This window comes from Choloepus didactylus, chromosome 6, assembly GCF_015220235.1.
Source record: "Choloepus didactylus isolate mChoDid1 chromosome 6, mChoDid1.pri, whole genome shotgun sequence".
Lineage (NCBI taxonomy): Eukaryota > Metazoa > Chordata > Mammalia > Pilosa > Megalonychidae > Choloepus > Choloepus didactylus.
In genome coordinates this window covers 48,547,908-48,575,225 of record NC_051312.1, presented here as the reverse complement: position 1 = coordinate 48,575,225, position 27,318 = coordinate 48,547,908, and the positions used below count along the sequence as shown (strand labels likewise).

Here is a 27,318-nt window from a genome sequence, read left to right as displayed (position 1 = left end):
ATAATGCTGATAAGTTTTTATAACCAAGGTTAACAAAACTAATTCAGATCATAAATTGTTTTAACTGGTATCTAGGATCTTATATAAAACGTGAAAAGACACAGCTGAAAGCATATTAGTTTCTCAGCTGCTAATATACATACCATATGCTGGGTTGGCTCAAACAACAGGAATTTACTGGCTCAAAGTTCTGAGGCTAGGAGAAGTCCAAAATTGAAGTGTCAGCAAGGTGATGCTTTCTCCCAAACACTGTGGACTTCTGGGGCTGGCTGCTGGTGATCTTTGGTCCTTAGCTTTTCTGTCACATGGAAATGTTTTCTCCTTTCTCTTCCGGGTTTCATTGACATCTACTTCTTCCCATGGCTTCTTTTCCATGTCCAGTTTCCTTTGCTTATACGAACTTCAGCTATATTTGATTAAGGACCACCCTCATTCAGTTTAAGTACACCCTAACTAATGACATCTTCAAGGGTCCTATTTACAAATGGGTTCACACCCTCAGGGATGGATTAAGATTAATAATTTGTTTTATTAGGATTCATGATTAAATGCCCAATATGAAGTAAAACAAGTTGTAGACAATTACACATGGAAATAGATTTTGAAAGATGAGTGTAAATTTTTAAATTCAAGCTTTTGAAATATTTTATTAAAATGTTTGATACTTCCTGGTTTCAAAAATCAATTTAGTGGTTTTCACTTCTAGATATGGGACTGTGGAGAAGGGGAAAGGATTCAGTATATCAGAGTCTCCAAAAGGTTAAGGTTTTTCTTTTTTTTTTTTATTTTTAACACTCAGCAAGTTTTATACTTCCACCAACATGCAATAAAAAAGGTTGGTGGAGTTAGTTCTTTTATGGCAAATTTACAGATATTTATTTCCCTGCTTTCTACCCATGTATGAAATTTTCATCAAGTCTATTTAAAAATTATTGAATATACATATTTTGGGTTAGGACAACAGGGTACAAAATTTGGCTTATGGACTCTCTCCTACATTACCAAATGAAATTAAAAATAATTTTTTAAAATAGTCCAAAAAAAAAAATCAGTTGTGGCAAAAAAGAAAAGGCAGAGCCCAACCTCACGCCATAGATTTATAAGGTCTGTGGCCAAATAAAGAACAAAAATCACTACTCAGTGCAGTTCCTGACCTTAACTCCCATACCTGGAAGTAATACCAGTTAATTAACATAATCTCAAGAATTAGTTAGGGCTGATATTCACAGACTAAAGCAACTGTTTCAGAGCAACACATTGAACTGAGGATATGATCCAAAACCTCACACCCACTGAATGGGAATAAAATATTCCCTGAACCAAGTAATGTAATAAAATCTCATGTGAATACAGACTACAGGTCTTCTAAATAATATTGCCTAGCTCTCATAGCCTGAAGGTACAGAAAAATGGTAGAAGCCAAAATACACAGAACTCAATCTATGCTAGAGTAAAAATCTTAATCTGAAAGAAGACATAACCCAAGAACAGAAGGAAATCCTTCTAAAAGAGATGTAGAGGAGATTTATTAAGAGCATGAGTTCAATCAAACAATATCCAGCACCAAAAATATACATGGGTACTTGCATAATATACTTCTAAGGTATGACACTAGCACAGAGAATTGACAACAGAAGGGTATATGGGAAAAGTCTACCTGTTGCATACTAGGGACTATAATTAATAGGAATACCATACCAGTACTACACAAATAATAGGGACAAATAATTAATGGCTGAAAAGAGCTATGCAGTGTTTTGAGTTGTGAAAATTGTTTAACATGGAGAGTGATGAGAATTGTAAAACAGGAAATCACAAAGATTAACTGATAAAACAAGACAAGTAGATAAAAAAGGATAATGGCAGAATTTAAAATACAAGTTGACCTAAAAAACATCATTACCTAATAAATTAGTAGCAAGGACCAGTCTTGTGACAGTCACAGTGAAATTAGAAGAAAGAGATTAAAACAATACGTGAGGAGGAGCAGGTCAAGATGGCAGCATAGACAGGTGTGGAATTCAATTAGTCCTCTAAAGCAAGTAGTAAATAGCCAGGAATGACTAGTCTGCAACAACTGCTGGGGGAAAACCATGACTGTCCACACACTGTACACTCATTGTAGAATGAGTGGAATGGTTGAAATTGCAACATAAAAGCTGTAAGTAAAAACTGCAGAACCGTGCTGGGAGCCACCTCCCCCCATGGCAGACTGAGCTGCAAAACCTCGCTGTGGGAGAAAGCAGCAGTCCCTGTTGGCATCATGCGATTATAGATCAACCTAGCTCCAACAGGGGTTTTAATTAACAAATGTGAAATGCTGAATACAAGCTATAAACACAGACAAGCCCCTAACAAGCAGCAAAGTACCTTGAGGTTGTTCCCAGTGGAGAGGAGGTGGGGCTGATAGGAAAAAAAAAAAAAAAAAAAAAACTTTAGGAGACGACTGTGCTTAGAATACTTGAAAAAGCATGTGTCCCAAGAAAAGGAATGCAGAAGACCAGGCACTACCTGGCCAGCAAGCGAAACTGGGGGGCCAGATACTGGCTCTGCAAAGGGACTTTCTTTCCCCTTTTTTCACTCTCCATCTGAGTGGCTAAGTAGAGAAATCCTCAGGCATTTTCAGCTCCCAGCTCTCTGACCCAGGCAGGGGTAGAGTTAACAGAGTCAGAGAGACAAAGGAGTAATTCAGGTGCAGAAGATAACTCCCCAGGGGGTGTATCTTCCATAAAAAGAGGGAGGTGGGGCCAAGCTCAAGTGCCAGCCCTCCCTTCAGACTCAGACCCCAGGGCCTAGGGGAAAACAGCCAAAACAGAAACAACTTAAGCTGAGAATTTTTTTTTAATTCAGTTTTATTGAGATATATTCACATACAATACAATCATCCATGGTGTACAATCAGCTGTTCACAGTACTATCTTATAGTTGTGCATTCATCACCCCAATCTATTTTTTTTTACTAGAACTAATAAGTGAATTTATTAAGGTTACAGGATTCAAAGTCAATATTAAAAAAATTATCTTTCTCTATACCAGTAATTAGTAACTGGAAAATGAAATTAAATTAATAATGCAATTTAAAATGGCATCCAAAAAACATGAAATACTTTGGGATAAATTTAACAAAATATGTGCAAGTCTCATTCACCGATAATTACAAAACATTACTGAGTTGCTTTTAACCTAAGGCTTTACATACTACTTACATAATTAAGTACAAACTCATCAGCCTCACATTCAAGAATAGTGAAAGTATCACCCTTATTTACCTCTCTAGGCTCCTCACTCATTTCTCCCTTTCATACTGGTTATTTTGTATACTGCAAACATGACCCTCTGCTACTGAGTATACTGCTCTCTCTACATGGAATCAATTCAATCTATTTATTAATTTCTATCACCATTAAGCTGAGAATTAAAGGGGCCACACCTCTTTACACCATTGGGGAGTGACAGGCTGACAGGCGCCACCTGCTGGGCATGTTAGGAAAAGCACAGCAGCTAGAGGCCTCACAGGAAAGTCTGTCCATCTTCTAAGACACACCCTTAGGGAAACCTGACACTGAATATAGCTCCCTCTGAGACCTCAACCCATTCTGGTCTGGGAAAATCTTATTGGGGTAATCAAGGAAACCAAATGCCTAGACAACAGAAAACTACAAATCACATTAGGAACAACGAAGATATGGCCCAGTCAAAGGAACAAACTTACACTTTAACTGAGATACAGGAATGGAAACAGCTAATTATTAGTCAAACAAATCTCCTAAAACATTCCAAAAATCAAATCAACGAGTTGAGGGAAGATATGGAAATGAGATGACAGATATAAAGAAAACATTGGGTGAATATAAGGAAGAACTTGAAAGTTTGAAAAACAACTGGCAGAATCTATGGAAATGAAAGGAACAACACAACAGATGAAAAACACAATGGAGGCATACAACAGCAGATTTCAAGAGACAGAAGAAAGCATTCAGAAATTGGAGAACAAGACACCTGAAATCCTACACACAAAAGAACAGATAGGGAAAATAATGGAAAAATATGAGCAGCATCTCAGGGAATTGAATGACAACGTGAAGCACATGAATGTATGTGACAATGGCGTCCAAGAAGCAGAAGAGAAGGGAAAAGGGGCAGAAGCAATAATAGAGGAAATAATCACTGAAAATTTCCCATCTCGTATGAAAGACATAAAATTACAGATCCAAGAAGCACAGTGTACCCCAAACAGAATAGATCTGAATACCCCACACCAGGACACTTGATAATCAAATTATCAAACATCAAAGACAAAGAGAGAATCCTGAAAGCAGCAAGAGAAAGCAATCCATCACATACAAGGGAAGTTTGATAAGACTATGTGTGGATTTCTCAGTAGAAACCATGGAAGCAAGAAGGCAGTAGTGTGATATATTTAAGATACTGAAAGAGAAAGAAACGCTAACCAAGAATCCTCTATCCCTCCCCACCCTTATGGTTGCTGATGTGCTCACAGACATAGGGGATTGGTGGTTTGATGGGCTAAGCCCTCTACCACGGGACTTGCCCTTGGGAAGACTGTTGCTGCAAAGCAAAAGCTAGGCCTGCCTATAATTGTGCCTAAGAGTCTCCTCCTGAATGCCTCTTTGTTGCTCAGATGTGGCCCTCTCTCTAACTAAGCCAACTTGGCAGGTGAAATCACTGCCCTCCCCACTACATAGGATCTGACACCCAGGGGTGTAAATCTCCCTGGCAACATAGAATATGACTTCCTGGGAGGAATCTAGAATCGTGGGATGGAGAACATCTCCTTGACCAAAAGGGGGATGTGAAATGAAATGAAATAAGCTTCAGTGGCAGAGAGATTCCAAAAGGAGCCGAAAGGTCACTCTTCTGGGCACTCTTACGCACAATATAGATAACTCATTTTATGTTCTAATGAATTCGAATAGCTAGTAGTAAATACCTGAAACTATCAAACTACAGCCCAGAACCCTTGAATCTTGAAGATGATTATATAAAAATGTAGCTTATGAGGGGTGACAATGTGATTGGGAAAGCCATATGGACCACACTCCCCCTTTGTCCAGTGTATGGACGGATGAGTAGAAGAATAGGGGCAAAAAAAAAAGTCATCCAGTGTTCTTTTTTACTTTAATCATTCTTTTTCACTTCAATTTTTATTCTTATTATTTTTGTGTGTGTGGTAATGACAAAAATTAATTTTGGTGATGAACGCACAACTATATAATCGTACTGTGAACAACTGAATGTATGCTTTGTATGACTGCATGGTATGTGAATATATCTCAATAAAACTGAATTTTAAAAAGTGGGAGAAAAAAAAGGAATCCTCTATCTGGAAAAACTGTCCCTCAAATATGAGGGAGAGTTTAAAATATTCTCTGACAGACAGTGACAGAGTTTGTGAACAAGATACCTGCGCTACAGGAAATACTAAAGGGAGCACTACAGACAGATAGGAAAAGACAGGAGTGAGAGGTTTGGAGCACAATTTTGGGTGATGGTAGCACAACAATGTGGGTACACTGAACAAAGATGACTCTGAGTATGGTTGAAAGAGGAAAGTTAGGGGCATGTCAGACACCGGAAGGAAAGGGGGAAGGTGAAACCTAGAGTGGTTAACAATTGTGATAAAATGTACAAATATGTTTCTACATGAGGGAGAACAAATGAATGTCAACCTTGCAAGATGTTGAAAAGGGGGTGGTGTTGGGGAAAAAATTCAGTCAATGCAAGCTAGAGTTTATGGTTAACAGAAACATTGTATTATGCTTCCTTTAGTGTAACAAAGGCAGTATACTAAAGCTGAGTACCTGTAAGTGTAGGATGTAAGGAAGGGGTATGGGATTCTTGGCATTGGTGATGTTGTCTGACTCTTTTATTGTACTTTCTTTTAATTTTATCTTTTGTTGCTTTTTTTTCCTTTCTTTTTCATTTTCTTTTGTCCACCTTTTTTCACTCTTCCTCTTTCTTTGTGGAAGATATTGTAATGTCCTAATATAGGTAGTGGTGGTGTTGGTGAGTGCATAATTACGTGATTATACAAGGAACCATTGAATGTTTACTTAGGATGGAATGTATGGTGCATGAACAAAACCATCTTAAAAAAAAAGTGATGGATGAACCTTGAGGACGTTATATTGAGTGAAATAAGTCAGACACAAAAGGACAAATATTGTATGATCTCACTGATAGGAACTAATTATAATATGTAAGCTCATAGACATGAAATGTAGGTTACCAAGATATAGAATGAGGCTAAAGAATGGGAAGCGGTTGGTTAATACAAGCAGAGGTGACATATTAATACCCTTAATGGGCAGAGGTGACGGTAGCACATTAATGTGGGAATAACTAACAGTGCTGAATGGTGTATGAATTTGGTGGAAAGGAGAAGTTTAAAGTCATGTATGTCACCAGAAGGAAAGTTGGAGGTTAAAACATGGGAATATATAACACAGTGAATCTTGTGGTGGACAATGTCCATGATTAATTGTACAAATATTAGGAATTTCTTTCATGAACTGGAACAAATGTATGACACTATAACTGGAAGTTAATAATAGAAGTCTATATAGGGAAAAAAATGTACCTTTGCAAACTATGTATTACAGTTAGTAATATTTTAACATTCTTTCATCAGCAGTAACAAATATACTATACCAATACCATGAGTCAGTAATGGAGGGGGGTAGTTAGGGATATGGAAGCATTTGAGTTTTCTTTTTTATTTTTATTTGTTTTCTGGAGTAATGAAACTGTTCTAAAATGGGAAAAAAATTGTAGTGATGAACACACAACTGTATGGTGGTGCTGTGAGCAATTGATTGTACACTTTGGATGATTGTGTGGTATGTGAATAATCTCAATAAAATTGAATTAAAAAAACAATATGTGAGTATATAATTCCTTTGTAGAAAAATATTATTTAATAAAAATAAATAAATTTAAGTAGCTGGTAGCTACAGTACTGGACAGCAGAGGTATAGAACGTTTCCAACATCACATAAAGTTCTTTAGGGCAGTGCTGGTCTAGAAAATAAGAAAATGTATTTATTCATCTAACACCTTAATTTTTATTTTTACGTTTTTTTATTGTGTAAGGTAACGCAACTGTCAATGACACGCCTAACACATATCAATCAGGAAATATTCTGTTCCAATATGGGATAGAAAACAAATTTTGAATGAATGTGAGACATGCAAAAAATTTTACTTAAAATTAAGAAAAAACTGAATCTTCAGTTCAGAAGATATCCTGTGTTACAGGAAGCAAAATAACACAAAACATTGAATACAAATATAACCCATTTAAGTTATTGAACAGCAGAGATAAAGGAAGAATTATTCAGGCATTCAGCCAGAAAAAGCAAATGTCCTGCAAGGGTGGAAATAATCAGACTTCTCCATAGCCTCATTTGTTGTCCAAAGACAGTAGAGCAATGCTTACTTAGTTCTAAGCAAATGCAAGCTTTATGAAATATTATATCCAACCAAATCTTAGTCTAGTATGAAAACAACATATATTTTCAAACATAAGAAAACTCCTTGAGCTGTCTTGAAAAAAAAATTTGAAAATATAATCCATCTACCTTCTCAGAGAGAACTTCCTTGACTATCCTATTTAAAGGATTACTTCCCCCATTCCACTGTATTCCATTCCCTCTTTTTCCTTCAACGTTCATATCATGATCCTTCTAGAATTTAACTCCGTGAGAACAGGGGCCTTGTCACTTGTTCACTCCTCTATCCCCAGTGCCTTTCTGATACAGTTAAGTAAGTGTGGCTATCAATTAGGATAACTGAAGAGTGGTAGAGGACCAGTGGTAAAAGGAGCAGTGGTGAGCACTGAATTCATTTAAACAAAGACCTCAACTAAACAACTCATTGTCTGGTTACAGATTAGAATTTAAATATTAAAACCCTTTACAACATAGAAATAATAGAAAAAATCTTCAATTGGAGAAGTGGAGGTGGGAGAAAATTTTAAGTGCTAATTTCCTCATTTTTATAGCAGCAAAGAAAGAGAGAGCAATTGATTTTGTCACAGACTACAACATGTAAAAAGGAACACAGTGACTCCAACTTATTAATGTGCTTCATAATCACTGTTCTAATCTTATGGGAGAATCCATTAAGAAATAATGTCTCTTGCAATAAAGAATCATTGGCAGTTGTTTTCATTCAACATTATTTTCTAGATCTAGCTATGTCATTGCGTATCTAATTCATTCTTTTTAATATATTATTCCATTTTATGTTTTTATTATAGTTAAGTGATCTATTTTCTATCGACAACTAATTAAGTTATTTCTATTGTATTGTTAAAATACTCCATGATCATTTTATGTTTCCTGGGGTATATGTGTGAGATTTTCTCTTGGGGACTGGTTATATATGCACATGATCAGCTGAAAATTTCCAAACTGCTCTCCAAAGTGGTTTTATATTAGTAAAACAGGTTAATTTACTTTTCCACCGACAATGAATGAAGCTTCCAGTTTCTCCACTTACCTGCCAAAAAATGGTATTTTAGACTCTTTTTTTTTGGCCTGTCAAATAGGTAGGAAATGGTGACTTGTTTTAATGTACATTTTCCTGGTTGCTAATTCTTGGTGCTTCTCTTCATTAAAATCATTTTTTTAATCATTTTTAAAAAGTTTCACCACATTAGAAAACTTCTCCAGTTTTTTTAATACTGCCTCACAAATACTTATTTGCCTTGTAAAAAGAAGTTACTTTATATTTTGTAAGATACTAATACTTTGCTAGGAATGATGGCTTATATGATATAACTAGCTTCTTCTAATACTGTCATAAGTTATGATGTGAGTCTACTCTGAGATCTTTTAAGAGATCACCAAATATATGATAGTTAATATATTTTCTAGCTAATTTTTTTGGCATAACTCCAAACATAAGTAAATTTGATCCTAAAAGGTAAAAGATGCAACTTAGACTAATTTATACATAGCACAAAATTCTTTTTACTAATCCAGTGTCCCATACCATCCTAATGATTCTGGCTAATCAAAAATAAAGTCATTACATGTACCTTATTTCTCTAAGAAATTTATATACTTTTTCCTTTGTAGGATTTTAATAGTACCCCTTCACAAAAATGTTTTCTATATGTTTTTTGTAGTCACTCAGTAGGTAAACCTTCCAAAAAAACAAAAGGTAAAATTGGAATTCAGTGTCTCTTCATTTAATGGAATGTTTTAAATTCTATTGTCATTGTTAAAGATGAGACATAGCTTGCAGGTGCAAAACTAACATTTGGTATGACAAAATAAATGTCTTTATTTTATTTTTGATTGTTACTTCACCCATTATTTCAATGAGTGAATTCTTTGAATTCTGGAATTACAAACCAGTAAACAGATTATGAACATACTTTGTATTTACCTTCTGGCAAACGTTAACAATAATTGCACATAATACTTAAGTGCTAATTCCAGACTTTGCTATGAATGTATAAATTTAAAAATTGAGCATAGCCTCTCATTGGAATAGCAGTTGATTTTTGTGAGTATAAAAACTAAGATATTTTCTTTACATTCCAGTTCATTGCTGGAAAAAATTAAACTCTGCATTTAATAATATACCCTTTTTCTCTGTTTTAGAAATGTCTGTATTATCATTAATTTATGTTTGCATCAGTTTTTAAGGTATCAATTTTTAACACATTAAGAAATTCTAGTATTACTAACATGATTTAAGAAAATTGTCATACATTTTACCACAGATGTTCAATTATATTTCATTCTGTTTTCTTAGGAACTTCCTGCACCATTACTTGAAGAAAATTGTAAAAAAGAATTTGATGAAGACATCTGTAATCATAAAACACCAGAATCTAATATTAAGATGAAAATAGCTTGGCGTTACCAGCTATTACCCAAGATGGAGGCAAGTCAACATATAAACGATATTTAAAATTTGCAAGTGTTTTGTTTTTCCATTTTATAGACTCTATTGTATATACCTGTTATTTTTTAAATGTAATAAAATGTACACTTGTTTATTTAGGTAGGTATTTCATTTATAGCATATTTAATCAAGTTGACATATTTCTTTAAAATAGTGGCTTTTTTTTTTTTACCAAATGGATTATTTCATTTCTTCCATAATTTCCTTGTAGAATTCTCTATCCTAGGTTTGCAAGTCAGAGTAAGTGAACTAATTAAGCTGTTTCTATCCCAAAGGTTCCTATAAATATTCATGGTAAGTGAACTTTAGAATTACTGTTTTTATTCCTATATATTCTCAAACTCAGCTACTGGTAAATTCACCTATCAAGAATTCACTAAGAAATAGGAATTGACAAAAAAGTTTCTGAAAAGCCAAAACAAATATTAGTGCATCTGACCTCTTGTTAAAGCTCACAAACTCTGCTCCTGGTGAAGGCTTTAAGAAGCCTTCTCAGAGCCTATTTATAAGAATGAAAGTACCATGAATTAAATTTACACAAAAGTATAACAAGCACTGTCATCAGCTTTCCAAGCTTACAGAAAAAACAGCAAAGGTGAAAGTGCTTCTCTAAGTACATTGACTTTTTTGATAAATGGCAGCGAGGTAAGAAATAGAAAGTTCTCATAAAGAAAAAACAGTCAGAAATCCTTTGATATTGAGACAAACATATCTTACTGGCCCAGAAAGTCTTAAGACTGAATGTATTTCTGCTCTGTTCATTTATTAGCTCCCTCATTTGATTGTCCACTTCATTCATTATTTTTGAGCACTTTAATACCTGCCAGACATTATGATACTAGTAGAAAAGAGGATATTCTAGTCTGATAAGATATAGTTTCATAGTCCACCCTTCTCCAGTCCTCCATACTGACATTGGAATCATCCTTTCCAAAGACAGAAATACGTCTATGACACTGCTTAACTTCATATGCTTCGTTTGGTTTCCTGTTTCTACTGCTCCCTTCTAAATGCATGGCAGGCTCTCAATCATAGTACCCTCCTGCCAAACTCAGATACAGCCTTAGCATTCTCTGCAGAGTGCTCTAGGTGGTCACTACCAGTTAATATCAGAGTTAGCACCTGAAATGAAACCCATTTACCATTATAGGCCTGCACTATGAAATACAAACTTGTCAAGATGTTGTATCATATCCATATAACATAATCTAAGCCTACATTTTTAGCCTCTTCCCCCATGTACATTAAATACTATATTCAACCTGAAACAGATGAACTGTAATCCAGTTGCCTTGATTCTTGATGATGATAGTATAACTATATAGCTTTTATGGGGTGACCATTTAATTGTGAAAACCTTGTGACTGACACTCCCTTTATCCAGTGTATGGGCAGATAAGTAATAAAATAAAGAATGAATGAATGAATGAATGAATGAATAAATAAATAAATAAATAAATAAATAAATAAATGGAGGATTAAGGGGTATGGGAGGCTTTAAGTTTTCTTTTTTATTTTTATTATTTATTTATTTATTTATTTTGGTGTAATGAAAATGTTCTAAAATTAAATGTGGTGTTGAATGCACAGCTATGTGCTGATACTGTGAGCCATTGATTTTATTCCTTTGATGGATTATATGGTGTGGGCATATCTCTCAATAAAATTGCATTTAAAAAAAGAAAACACTATATTCACACATCCAATGTAAATTGCTCCTTATGAATTGTTTGAACGTCTGTTGGTAATGATTTTCATTTTCTTATTCACTGGAGAACTCATATTCTCCCAGTGTAAATGTTACCAATTCTGACAGCTTCTCATACAGAATTATCTACTTCCTTATTTTTGTTTCCATGAAACTCATGTATTTTAAAAATGTACTCCCATAACATTATTTTAAAGTTAATTGTTAGTATAGCGCACTCCTTCACCACACTGAGAGCTCCCTATAAAGGCAGAAAACTTGTTTTATTTTCTCTTATATCTTTGGCACTCAATAACTGTTAAGTGAATGGAAAAATAGATTTATTTATTATTGTATTTATTTATTACATTTAAATATTAAATATTTTTGTTCATTCAGTCAACAAATATTGATTAAATGCCAACTGTGTACCAGGCATAAAGCATGTTGTGATAGGTACATGTTAAGGAAAGGTGAATTCTTATAATTTAGGTGGGGAAACTATTTGAATAATATGATTTTCAAGTTGTGGTTTAAATGACTGAAAAATTACAAACTTGGTATATTAGTCCAGGGTTCTCTAGGGAAACAGAACCAACAGGAGATGTATATAAAATATAAATGTAATGTAAATACATGTGTGTATTGTAAATATATGTATTATGTAAAAATTATGAGTTTTTTTAATAGGAATTAACTCACACAATTGTGGGGATAGGCAAGTCCAAATTCTGTAGGGCAATCTGTGAGCTGGGAACTCTGATGGTTTTTTGATGAATTCCCCAGGAGAAGCTGGCTGGCTGAAGTAGAAATAGAAATTTTCTCTTCTGGCTGCTGAAATCATCACTTCTTCTTTTAAGGCCTTTAACTGATTAGATGAGACTCTCTCCTTGTTGCAGACAATCTCAGTTAATTGTAGATGTGCTCAGTCATAGATGCAGTCAACTTACTGATGATTTAAATCTACAAAATATTCTGTTAACAATCAGGCTAGTGCTTGCTTGACCAAACAATTGGACACCATACCCTGGCCAAGTTGTCACATGAACTTAACCATCACACTGGGGAAAGGATATTTGCAACTGATATCATAGAATAAAGCCTAATTTTCCTTATATATAAAAGAACTAATGAATAAGGAGAAGTCCACCAACCCAATAAAAAATGGACAAAGATATGAAAAGGAAATTTAGATGACTCTTACATATATAAAAACAGATGCCCAATAATTTCAATTATAATAAGAGAAATGCAAATTAAAACTACACTGACATGACATTTTTCTCCTATCAGGTTGTCAATGATCTAAAATGTTTGCCAAGGTACTGTATTGGCAAGGATGGAGGGAAACTGTTACTCTCATACTTCTCTGGTAGAAATGTAAGCTGGTACAACTTCTGCACACAGTAGTTTGGTATTATGCTTCAAAATAAAAAAGCATATCCCTTTTGATCCTTTTGGAAATGTGTATCATGAGCATATTAACTCATATACAAAAGGAAATGTAAAAAAGCTATTCATATGGCATATTTTTTAATAGCAAAAGATTGGAAATAACTTAAATATCCATCAGTAAATAACTGCTTAAATAATGGTATATCTATAAAGTAGAATACTGTACATTTATATAAAAAATAAAAGGAAGCTCTTTGTAATCAAGACTCATTGCAGGCATAGTCTAGCTTGGAGGTTCTTTGAGAACTGGATAAAAGGGGCCATAATAAATATAGTCTGTTTAGGAGACTGTGAGTTAAGCGATAGACATGAAAACACAGATATAGAATATAGAACTAACATTTGAGAACCCTAATGGCAAAGAACTTTGTATCTTTGACCTGGCAGATTCATATAAGTGATTGGGCCTAGCCATGACTTTTGTTTTAAGGAACTGTATTCTAATTACAGTTTAAAGAACTGTATTCTAATTTTTCTATTTATTCGTTCTGAGTTATTAATGAACCTAAGTTCTAAGTTAAATTTGGCTTTTTTGTAAAGACAGTACACCAATCCAGTTTTAGGTTATGTAAACCACTTATTTCTTCTATTTCCTTTGTTTTTACTGTCATCTCAGCAAGGTTTTGGTCCTTTCATTGCTTATTAACATTCTTCAAGTGAAATTGTCATTGAATACGCAAGTAACAAACTTTAAGCCTTCTCTCCTACTGCTTGTTTGGAAATCTGACTAAAGTTAGGAATAAAATTATGTATAAGTCATTGTTTATAAAGAAAACAATTTAGAAGGAAAAGCTTATAAAGAAACATTTATTGTAAATTATATTTACATATGTATTATTCCTGCTTCCTTTCTTATATAAGTGATTAGTGCTTATTCCATCACTCCTTTTAGAGTATGGTATGCCTGAAGTTGGTTGATTATCTATGGGTGTAAACTTCTCTCAAGTCACATATTATGAAATAAACCCAGTGTTCAGTTTTCAAGGCTTAAAGCTTGAGTGCTTTGAAAGTTGTGCTCTTAAACATTGATCTTTGCCAGATAACTTCCCATTTTCTTCAGTCTCTGCTAAAATATCACTTTATTGGAAAGGTAATAATTCCTTTGTCACTCTATGTAAGATAACACCACTCTCTATCATCTCCTTTCTCTGCTTTCTTTTTCTTCAGGGCACTACAACCTAGCAGATAATATATCTATTCGGTTGTTTATCACCTATCTCCTCCTACTAGAATGTGAGCTCAGTGGGAGAATTGATTTTTAATGTCATATAATGGATGCTCAATAGTTATTTTGTGAATGAATAAAAGATACAGTATGTAAATTAAATGTAAAACTGAATTAAATTGTATTAATTAATACAAATTAAATAGTTTTATTTTGAATTTACAGTCAATGGTCAAACTTAAGTTTACTCTTATTTACTAGTAAATTCTGTCAAGTTTATATAATGTTATCTTCTGGCTTCTTTGCTTTTCTTTGAAATATTATTACCCAGTATATTTGTCTATCACAGAAATTTTTATATATTGTGACATACCAAGACTGGTTATCACTTTGGTGATAACTCATTATCATCTGCTTTATAAATCCAGACCTTACTTGCCATTCTCAGTTAAACAAACAATCAAACAAAAAGCACTAGGTTTTCTGTATTTGACTTCTGACAAAATACAGTTAACACTATTATGGCTTCTGATTTAACAGTTAGATGTATAGTTCAAAACTAGCTGTGTTGATTATTATCAGAGATGCCTTTTAATATTAGTTATCACCAGGTTATAAGAGTGTAGCCATATTCCCATTTAAGGAATGCAGTAAAGAAAAGGAAATACCTATAACCTTTTCCACCCCAACTTACCCTAAGAATGTGCACACCTAAATCATCTACAAAAGCAGTGTTTCTTATAGTTGTTGGAAGGATATGTAGTTGTTAAAAAGCCCTCCCTTTCCTCACCATGTGATTTTGACTCTCTCTCCTAGGTGACATGCCCTCCTCTTCTTCCCTCTCCACCCATTAAACCCTATTCTCTTTTTGTCCCAATAATCACTAGCCTACAGCATATTCTGAGATATAAGATCTTCAGTATTGTACAGCTCTACTACCATGGTCTACAATGGCTTCAGCAATTCATAGCTGAGAATTAGGTCTTTTTTATATTAAATTCTCATTACACTTTGGCTTTCTATCTTAGTGGTTCAAACATAACAGTCCTGTGATAGAGGTGTGCATGTTTTCCATGACCAACAAATACCATTTTTCAATAAGGGAATATACTTCCAAAGAAGAGTGGTAGACCTTTTGATTCGTTAATGAATCCATAACCCAATAATAACCGGTAACATTTATGTAGTGCTTTACAATTTACAAAATATTCAGTGCAAGTATTGCATTAGATTTCCACTACAGCCTAGTAAAATAGTTCCAGTTTCAGGTGATTACACTGAGGCTCAGAGTGGTTTGGTAACCATTTGAGGTTGTTGCTTTCTGTTATACCATACTGATAAACAAGAAATTATAACAATAGTCAGAAAACATCTCATTTAGACTATTTGGTACAGCTTTTCTCTGAAAGGTTTGCTTCTTTCTAACATACTGGAGATGGCATTATATTGCTTTGTTGTTCTGTTTTCCTCCTCACTCCCCATCAGAATTTTCTTTTAGCATGGTAAATTTTTACTGAACCATTCCCTGTTTTATTCTCTTCCACAGTGAACAAATTAAAGGATAGTTTATGAATAGGAAATAGAAATTTTCAAAAATTAAAGCAACATGCTCTTACCAAACTGAGTGAACTGACTAGTTATTGATGATAGTTCAATTTTATTAATGCATCTTTTTTTGGGGGGAGTAGATGAGAGCTTTTTTTTGGAGAAGATACATGAGATTGCATCAACTAGTTATCTTTTTTGAGGAGTGTTTTAAACCTTTGTTTTACAGAGGTCTCAAAAGATTTCATAGCATTTCAAAAATCTGATTATATGTTAATACTATGTGTCTTGGGTGGAAAATCTTGCGAAATTGTTTTTTCCTGTCAGTATATTTATTTTTCATTTCATTTTTTATTGAAGAATTAAAGTTTTTCATCATTACTAAAGTTTTTAGTAATTATTTTAGTTGCCATATCTAACTTTAATTTCTAAATAAATTAATAACTTAATTGTAATGAGAAAGGTTTCCAATTTTATTTTTACATTTTAATGAATTATTTGTGTTCTACATGTAAACTGTCACAGTATGAAATCAGTTTTCTGCCTTGATTCATCCCAAATCTGAGCTTTCTATCACATTAATATTGTAATTAGAAACATTAATAGAGATGACAACTTAAAAAGCATACTTTGCTTCTTGGCAATTTAGCATATTTCTCTGCATGCATAGGACTTCGAGAATCTTCAATCCACTAATAAATTTATTAACTCAATCTTAAAAGAAGTGAAAAGTCTTTCTTTCTCTCTCCCCATGGCCAGTCTGCTAAAACAGATTATTCATGCTTATTTGATTCAGGTAGGCTTTTGCAAGCTTCCCTACTAGGCCTGGGAATGTGGTACACTGAGACCTTTTCAGAGGCTTCTGACATAGACCAAGCTTTTATTGCATGGTGTTTTTCATAGCCAAATCCTAGTCTCCACCCAGTTTGTAGACACTCTGCTTATTCTTTTGAATCAGAGAAGGTTATCACCTACCTTAATCCATACAGCAGCGTGGATTAAGAACACCAGTGTGCCCCAGGATTCTCAAAGAGGATCCTAGAAACTTCTTGTTTCTTCTTTTTTGCTGTCTTTACTAAATTCTATTGGGCCTTAGGGGGATTTGCATCTGAAATGGGCAACCTGGTGTTTTTCTCAATGAAGACATCAGATCAAAGTTCAGTTAGTCAAGGCCTTTCTAAAACATTGAGGGGGCTTGGACTTACACAATAAAAAGATGAGCTCTAGCAGAGATTGCAGTAAAAACATTCTGAACATAATCCAGATAAAGAATAGATTATAGGCCAAAGAACAGACCTTGTTTAAATTGCTTTAGACTAATAACTTTACATTAAAAAACTTTTACTCTATTTTTAAGAAACATGTTTTAATGTCATGTAGTTTATTTGTCAATACCTTCATGGTAAATAAATAAATCATGATTTGGGAATCATTCTTCTTTACACACTGAGTTGAAAAGATTGGATTGATGCAAATAGGTCTCTTTCATTAAGGAAAATAGGTAATACCTTATGGAGGGATAAACAATCATTTTATTTGGAAAGTAAATGTCAAATCCATAGACTTTGAATCAGTGAGTAGTGTTTCTATTAGACTTTAAAAATTTTTTTCCCATGTTATTTTATAATTTGATGTTTGTTAGCATTTAATTTAAGAATATGATTCTTGAAGTTTTAAATGCAAATATCTAGTATCAAGCAAAGTCTGTTACTTATCCAAATTACAAAGTTGACAGTAACTTATTAAGATAAATTAAGTACCTTCTGTTTATAATTCTTCATTTTCGGCAGGGATCATCTGGTTTTGTTGTTTATGTTCTGAAACATGTCTGTTTTTTAGCATTCAGGATAGTAGAAATGATATAAGTTTAGACCAGAGCTTTTATTAAAAACTATTGCAGCTGGCATTTGTTAGTAGTTAAACTTTGGCTCAAGGTACTTATATAGTTCTAATGGGCTGAATGAAAAGGAATCAGGCCATAGTCGATTCAAAGCATATAATAATAAGGTTATGTTACTAGACTTTTACTATCTCATGTAAATAAATTTAGCATCAATGATTATTAAAGTTTCTTATGAGAAAGATAATTTGTTGAAGAAATTTTTTTCTTCATTTTTTAAAATTTTAAATTCAGTTTTATTGAGATGTATTCACATACCATATAGTCATCCATGATGTACAATCAGCTGTTCACAGTACCATTATATAGTTGTGCATTCATCACCCCAATCTATTTCTGAACATTTTCCTTATACCAGAAAGAATAAAAATAAGAATTAAAAAAAAAGAAGTAAAAAAGAACACCCAAATCATTCCCCCATCCCACCTTATTTTTCATTTAGTTTTTGTCCCAGTTTTTCTACTCATCCATCCAAACACTGGATAAAGGGAGTGTGATCCACAAGGTTTTCACAATCACACTGTCACCCCTTGTAAGCTACATTGTTATATCGTTTTCAAGAGTCAAGGCTACTGGGTTGGGGTTGACAGTATGTTGAAGAGATTTTTAGTAGAGAACACAGAAGAGGTAATTATCAATGAACTAATGATTATGCCAGGTTTCTGACTTACCTAAAGTAGCTTATGTATGTTTTTTCTCTCACTTAATCATGTGCCATGTGTCTATCTTTACTATTCCAGGACATTTTATAAATTGAATTGTTTGTCAGAGATTTTGGATATACATACACCAAGGTTTGGAAGAATTTAGTTTTAAAATGATGCTCAGTTTAGTATATTTAATTAGCTATTTTCTTTTGGACCCCTCACCAATGAATTAATTTGTCATAAATTTTCATTTAGTTCTGAGCAACTTCATATTTAGTTTGTCAGTAAAACCTGGAATTTCAAAAACTAATTAAGAATTATGTGTATTAATTTTTTGAATTTAGGAAACCACGAGGTATAGTAAAAAAGCCGAGGAGGGTTTAAATTTTTATCGAACTTAGGGAGCCCCTCTAGCAGTGAAGAAATATTATGGGAGATGAAAAAGGTTAATTTCTAACTATTGAGAGTTTAAAATAATGAAGGTTGTATACTCCTTTGAAATTTAATAAGCGCTTCCTTATTAGTATTATAAATGTATAAGTATGTGAGTGTTTTTGCCAGATGTATGACAAGTAAATTGTAGTTAAAAAAAATAAGCCTTTTTAAAAAACAGTATGGGTTTTCTTAACAGACTGGACCAGTATCACCTTCAAGATTTGGTCACTATTATGATCTATCAAAAAGGTTACCCCAACAACTAATTGAGGCCTCAAAATATCATGGATTTTTTCTTCCAGAAAAAATATCTACATCTTTTAAAGAAGAACCCCAGTAAGTTAATGATCCATGTAATAGCACATTCTGATTTCAAAAGTTAGTAAAAAGCTTTTTACCACTTTCTTTGAAAGAATGCATATCTAAAAGTTTATATCCTAATAATAATTGTTAATTTAATGCATAACATGTAATCTTAATGTGCATATGTTTTATAGTATTTCATTATATGTGGTTTTTTCTTTTCTGGTCCTGTAACTGCTGGACCTGACACTACTCTAATTTGCAGCTTAAAAAATCTGGATACCAAATTTACAATACCTGCTGTTTTTATTTTCAAAAAAAAATGTGGACAGTTCTAAATCAGACTCCTTCAGCCCTGAGTGCAAAAAGATACTTCATAAATGCTTATTGATGATAATAACTATGAAAATTATGTAAAGTAATACTGCTTGCTCAGTGTTTTCCAGTAAGTGCTCTTTCAGAAAGTAAACAAGTACGTGTTTTCCAATACTTTATTTTTTAAGATTCTCTATTTCTAGTTATACTTGTAAATAAAACAATCCATATACTTTTAGGAGAGTTAAGAGTATTTAGAGTTTCAATTTTACAGTGAAGAATTTTAAGCATTAAACCATACTAACATTTTTATACTGCTACTAACTTTTGTTAAGGCAGAATTCTAAAAATTACAAGACTTGACATTGAATAATTTATAAAGTATTAAAAATATTTAATTTCAATGGACAAGGAAAACTAAGCCATGGAATAAGTTGTCACCTTAATTTTTTTCAGCACTGTAAAACCAGTATTTTCAAAATGAGAAGAGTTATTAAGTAGAGATTTAATAGACAGGAAGTTGTGAACTATACTAAATTAAAAAAAATTAAATTACTATACTAAATTAAAAAACTAGTCTCTTTTCTAGAAATAATACCTAAGAATTTATGAAGACTATTCTATTTATTTGTATTAAATCTATTTCAATAGAAGTTCTTTACTGTATTATGGCATTCTTCAGCCCATGGCCAGAGACTTAACAAAAGTGGTACTTTGATGTTATCTTAGTATTAACAAGATACCATTTAATGAATGACTAGTATGTGTTAGTCACTCTGTTAGACACTTTACATTTGTTATCTCATGTAATCCTTGTAACAACATGTAAAAGTATGTATTCTCATTTTCCAGAAGAAGATACTGAAATTCACAGAAGTGAAATAATTTATCTGAGATTCAACTATTAAGTTGTAGAGTCAGGATTAATCTATGTAAGGTCTCTTTCTTTTTCTCTTTTCCATTTACTGAGGTAGTAAACATACACCACACCAAATTGGGTGCAAAAGAAATTACACCTTGATCAGCTGTGAGAATATATTCCTATAGTCTTTAAAATATATAATTACAGGATTTTTTTGAGAGCTAGCAATTTTCCAAAGAGTAGGAAAATTTATAGATTTTAATTATCAAGGCAGTATTTCACCTCATAGTAGTTAACTGATAATTCATTTATTTCATATTTAACTTAAATGCTTAATTAAATGTAATTAAACTTTAAATATGTAACTAAATTAACTTCGAAAATGGGTACTTTACCATGTAGGAGATATTTTAAATTATGAAATGTATGTGATGATTTCACTAAAATGAACTTTACTGGTTCATTTATAAAACAATAAAGCTAAGCTTTACAGTTGTCTATATTTTTCCTATAATTAAGACTACTATAGGAGATAACTGTATCTCACTATCATATATGAAGATATAATATATAATTTCATAATTTATCAAATCACTGCTGAAACATGTAAAGATTTTTTAATAGTTAAGAAAAACAGGAGGTCATTTGAAATTTGCAGTAACTATTTTTAAATTGTTGGTTGGTTTCCCTGTGCAGAATGTTCATACTTTCAAATTAAAGCCTGAGTACAAAAACCTAAGGTGTATCACAATAATATTATCCAGGTGGTTTTGATAACCTAGTCATAAAACAACAGAAAAATTGATTTTTGAGGATACTTCTGTAATTAAATTTTTTTAAAATTTGACATTGTTTTGAATTAAGCTTTGTTAATGTGTATGCTCAAGAACAGTTCTGTTTTCACACTAGAAATATATTGCCATGCTTCAGGGTGGGAATCACATCTCGGCTTCCTTAGTGATTTGACAAATCCAACATACTGCTTAACCTAAATTGTAAAGGTTACTTTTTTATTATAGGTATGTTGGGTCTTGAATATTGTTTACATACAGTTGGTAGTAAATAGAATGAATTTATTTTGATATATATCTTTGAAGTAAAGGTTTTATTTTTATGTGTTTATCCTAAGAATAGTAATTAATTATATTGATTAAGAGTTTTATTTTTAAGTTTGGTATTAAGTTCAATGACCTGAACTCTGAGGGAACCATTTGCCTTTCTAGAATAATTTCTAGGAGAAAATAAATGGGAAGAGGGTGGGAATAATATTTAATATTTTAGAAGTAATTATATTCTTCTTATCCTGGCAAATTTCTTTACCAGTTTACATGGAACCTCTATATAAGCCTTTTTTAAATATTTTCCTAGATAAATCATAGTTGTCCCCCCACATAGTTGTTTTCTAGATAAATCATAGTTCCTGTCAAAATCATAGATAAATCATAGTTGTCCATACTTCTGTCAGAACACTTATCACATTATGCTATAATTTTCTGCCTTATCTACCTGCTTGCCTTCCCACCCAAGCATTGGAAATCCTTGAGGAAAGGGTTCTTTATTCTATGTATTCCCCAAACCTAAGGCACAGGTGCTCCATCTATTGTTGATGAATGAGTAGACCAATGCACGAAGTATAGTAATAAATCAGATTTTAATGCAGGAAGATTAACTGCAGCTTTGTTCTCAGCACAAAGATTTAGTGGGATAAACCAGTAACTGAAATATAGCCTTGTAAGAGTATCTTTTATTACAGAACTATGGATCTGTTAGATTGGGAAGCAGAGAAGTTATAAGTGAAAAATTCATACACATGAAAAAGTTATTATGGAAGAAAACTTCTAGATAAGACTAAAAGTTCAAAACAGAAGTGAAATGGTTATAGAAGTATACTATATATTGCTTTATTAAAAGAATATATTGAAGGATGTATTAATACAAATCTCAGAACTGGCAGAAAGTCAAGATGTACATGTGATGAGGGATTTTACCCATCTGCCTATCTGGTAGTGCTATAAGTAAGATAAAAATATAATATCTGAAAATTTAGAAGAGGGCACTATTGCTCTGGACTTCATTTTGACCAATGGAGAAAAACTGTTTGCTTGCATGTTTGCTTTTCTTTCTTTCTTCTTTCTGTCCTTTAAGTAGGCTTCTAAATACACTGAGTTTAATTGATCACCCTCCTCAGTTCATGCATGGCACACTATCCTCATTGGTAAACATGTTTTTTTATTTTATGATTTCCCCTTTTATTAGCCCATCCCTTATCCCAGTCATCTTCCCCATAAGCGTATTCTCTTTTGTTTATATATATATATCATTCCAAACCTCCATTCTTCTTTCATGAAGGTCATCATTAGCCCTTGACTCCTCTCTCTCTCACTCCCTATAGTCTATCAGCAAATCATGTCCACTGTATCTTCAAAGTTTATCCACATCCTGCTCATTTCTTGCAACCTCACCCCTACCATGCTAGCCTAAGGCACCCTCATTTCTTACCAGTACTCTTAGGATAGTCTCCTAATTGGTCTTGCTTCTTCCTTGGTGGCTTATAAATTTCTCCAAAACAACCCTAATGAGACTTTTAACATAGCCCTGTCCAATAGAACTTTCTACAATGCTGTAAATTTTCTGTATCTAGCTGCATGTGGCTGAGCATTTGAAATGTGGCTAGCCAGACAGAGGCCCTGAAATTTTAGTTTAACTTAATTGTAATTAATATAAATTTAAGTAGCTATATGGGGCCAGTTATAAAGGACAGTGGAGCTGGTTTGACAGAGTTCCTCCTAGCCAAATTAAGATAACTTGAGCATGAAAAAGCGTAATGGTTGTAACAAAATATAACACAGAGGATTTTTTTTTTTTAATTTTGAGTCCACAGTAATAATGCCCAGGAAGATGGAGGAAAAATTCCTCTTTATACAAAAGTGTAAGCTAATAAATATAGAACTATTAGAATTAGTATATCACCATTTTTCAGCCCCCAGAGTAATAATTAATTCAAGCAAGGATTATCATTTAATGCTAAAAACCATTGGATGAAAAGTTGTTGGAGAACAGAATAGTCACAAGGACTCAAAATTTTAACCCACATGTTACATATAATTAATAATGGTAAAGGGAAAATGCACTTTACGGCTATGAGATCTAAAGTCACCTCTGAGTGATCAAAACTGGCATCACCAAGAGTGGAACAATGTGAGATTCTGTACCTCCTGATGGATATAATAAGAAATTCAAAATACCACTTATGTGGTATTTGTGCCAGAAATATTAAACTTGAATGTAACTGTGAATAAACTATTAGATCCATAGTTTAGACGTTCTACAAGACAATTTGTCTAAACTATGAAGTTTTACCAGGTGGGGTCAACAAAAGGACAAAGAACAAAGGAGCTTAAGGTATTAAAAATAGTGAACAAAAAGATGTACCACTAACTCTAGGCTGGAGTGAAGGAATTGAAGGCAACTGCTGTTGATATATAAGGAGAAAGAAAAATGATAGTGGACTGGTAGTGGATTTACTCATCTCAATAGTGGGGTTAGATCAGCCAAGCAGGCTACCAAGATAAGAAATTGTTTGAGAATAAGATGGTTTAATTAGTACTGTAAAACAGGTACAAAGTGTTCAATTAAAAGTGAGGAGTGGGGGGGGGATGGGTGGCCAGGAGCTTAATAAAGATAGTAACTTTGAAGGCAGATAGGTGGGGTTGGCAGGTATTAAAGAATCATGGATTATTTGTTTTGTTTTGTTATACTACAAAGTGGAGGAGGAGGAGTGATTCGAGTGGCATTGGAGAACAAAGAGGAAACCAACCAAATCTCCCATCTCTTGAGGGAAGGATTTTAAGCTGCAGCTTTATTTAGTTAGGCTAAAGTGCCTACCACCTTCCAAGGGAAATCCCGAGGCTTTGTGGCACTGTGGCTTATCTTAAGACCTAAGGATAATGATAGCTGCAAAAACTCAACAGTGTCTGGGTAGGGAGGCTCAAAGCAGCTTTTTTCTGCTTAAGAGACCAAGGGTGGTTACTGGGCTTAGTATGGATGGTATAATGAGGTGAAAAAGCAGATTATAGAAGTAGTATACATAGTACAATCCTATTTACAAAAAATATAAAATATAAATATAATTTATCCCAAAATCTTTTCTAACACTAATTCAAGAGATGTTAATACATGTTCCAAGAACTCAGAGATATGTGGCCAAATAAGCCCATAAAGGACTACAAGCTAAATTCCCTTCTTAGATGATCTAAGAGATTCACAGTATACATTAGTATTTGAAAGACTGAGAGAAACTCCATTTTTTAAATTTATTGTAATAATAATCCTGTTTACATTTGTTTATCGGTAATTTTTTTTTCCAGAATGAAAAACTTTTTTATCAGCACACTTCTTAACATCCCACAATAGTTTTTCTCAGTAAGAAAAAGAAGGACTGGCATAGAGAAATGTACAAGAAGATATTCACCAAACTGTTAACAATGTTCACCTTTGGTAGTGGATTTTGGAAAAGTTTTATTTTATTGTTTGTACTTTTTATGTATTTGAATTTTTGTGATGGACAGACATCAATTTTATAATGGAAGGGGTGGCATTTCAAGTTAGTGGGGAAAGCCTAATCTTTTGGGAATAATACAGCAAATTTCTCACCTTTATTTTATATTAAAACTTACTGCCAAAGAGTCAAAAATACAAATATAATAAAGAAATTATGAAAGTAGTAGAAGAAAATATAAGTGAATGTTTAGAGTATTGGAGTGAGGAAATACCAATGAGGGTATCTAACACCCAAATCTAAACACCACTCTCCATTTAAAGAAACTGAACTCTTAAGAGAAATGATTGATTACAGGACAGAGAATGAAAAAAATATGCCCAGAACATCTTTTTACATTAGAAGTGCTTCAGGAATGATGGAGCCCTGTCAAAAGGACAGAGACACCAGCTCCAAGGAGCTTCCACTGGCCCAATTGGAGACAATTTGAGCATCAAAATAAATAATGATAGCAATGGATTATAGCCGATTTAATAAAATAGGAAGCCTTGTGTACATACTGATATAAATAAATGAAAACATTGAAAGTTTGTTGAAGAACAACATATTTACATAGTCTCAAAATACTTCTCCACAAAATATTTATTAATTACAAGGAGAAAATAATAACTTTGTAATGGAGAAGCCTGGCAGATAGCACCTTAATCAAGTTAATATCACCAGTAATAGAGCAAATCAAAATTGTATATCACCTGATAATGGGCAATGAGAAGAACTCAGTAACACTTCTGTGATATTCCTACTAAAAATGCATAATTTAAATATAATCATGAGGGAATACTAGACAAATCCAAATTGAGGAACTTTCTACCAAATACCTGACCCGTAATCCTCAAAAGTGACAAGATCATGAAAGTCATGGAAAGTCTAAGGAACTTCCAAATTGAAGGAAACTGAAGGGAAGACAAGACAACTGAATACAACACATGATTTTTAACTGGATCCTTTTGCTATAAAAAATGATACCCAATAATTGGCAAAACTTGAATGGGATCCAAGGATTAGATGGTAATATCAGTTTCTTAAATGTGTCAATATCATGTTGGATGATTATGTTACAGTTATGAAGGAGAATGTTCTTTGTAGGAATCACACTATAAATTATTAAGAAATGATGGATCATCATGTCAACAACTTTCTCTAGTGAAACAAGGAAAAAATATTTTCAGTTCTATATTTGCAAATTTTCTGTAAGTTTGAATTTTTTAGTGTACATTTTTTTGTCCTCGTGACATTTCTAGGAATTTGTCATAAATAAATCATCAGCAAAGATGTGTGTGCAAGAATGATCATCATAATGCCTTGTATCACAGTGAAAATCTGGAAATAACATTTGTCAGTATGAATTGATTGAATAAAGTATGTTGTATCTAAACAATGAAATACCTTGCAGTCATACAAAGTGAGATTAAAAAATAGAATATATAATAAGATCCCATCTTATTTATAATAACATATATTTGTAGGAAACGTACTGACAGTTTTTATCTCTGGATGTTTTGATTATAGGTGATTTTCATTTTTTTAAAATCATCTTGAAAGACAGCATAGTTAAGCTATAAACATAGGCACTTTTTGGTTAGATGGTCTGGCTCTTCTACTTAGTAGCTATATGACCTTCTGCAAGTTACTTAACTCCCTGGGCCCCAGTTTCTTCATCTGTAAAATTGGAGTAATAATAATAGAAACTACTTCATAGGATTATAGGGGGATATACATCAGTGGACAAAATAGATTCCTGTGCTTCTGGAGCTTGCATTCTAGCAGAGGGAGAAAAACAATGAATTTAATAAATACTTAAAGTATATAATATGTTAGAAAGTGATAACTGTTAGGAAACTTTAAAATGTTAGATCAAAGTATGGTGGATAGATGAGGGAATATAATTTTGAATGTTGTGATTAGGGTAGCTCTCATTGAAAGTGGGTATTTGAGTAGTGACTTGAAAAGGTAGAGGGTAGCCATGCTCTCCCTGGGGGAAATGTTTCAGGCAGAGGGAATAGCCAATGCAAAGCCCCTGTCTTAATTTCTAGGCTGCTAAAACAAATACCGCACAGTGGGTTGGCTTAACAACAGGAATTTATTGGCTCACAAGTTTCAGAGGCTAGAAGGCTTGCTTCTTCCCAAAGTTCCTTGGCAATCCTTAGGTTCTTTGGCTTTTCCATCAGATGTCAGTGTCCTCCCTTCTTGCTTGGGTTCAATTAACTTTCAGCTCCTGGCTCCTCCCCGTGGCTTTCTCTCTTACTTTGTCTGAAGTTCTTCTGCTTATAAAGGACTCCAGTAATCAGATTAAAACCTACCCTCATTCAGTAGGGCCAGGATCTTCAAGACATCCCATTTACAATGGACTCACACCCTCAGGAACTCAGACTAAGACCATGAACATGTTTTTGCGGGGGTATATAATTCAGCCTACCACAGACCCTAGGACAACAGTATGTTTGGTGTATTAAAGGGACAGTGAGGTAACCACTACGAGTGAAGCAGAGTAAGGGGAGGAATGA

General features: G+C 33.3%; 1 protein-coding gene across 6 annotated transcripts in view; it reads left to right on the top strand.

The window, feature by feature from the left end:
- Positions 1–27,318, top strand: part of ELP4 (elongator acetyltransferase complex subunit 4) — a 278,539-nt gene that overhangs the window by 58,091 nt on the left and 193,130 nt on the right. For all 6 annotated transcript variants that reach the window (XR_005217377.1, XM_037839032.1, XM_037839029.1 and 3 more), the window contains exons 4-5: positions 9,790–9,921; positions 18,973–19,112. Coding sequence is in view for 5 of the 6 variants with exons in the window: in XM_037839032.1 (XP_037694960.1) it covers positions 9,790–9,921; positions 18,973–19,112 (272 nt within the window). In the remaining variant the exon portion in view is untranslated. The remainder of the gene's footprint in view (positions 1–9,789; positions 9,922–18,972; positions 19,113–27,318) is intronic.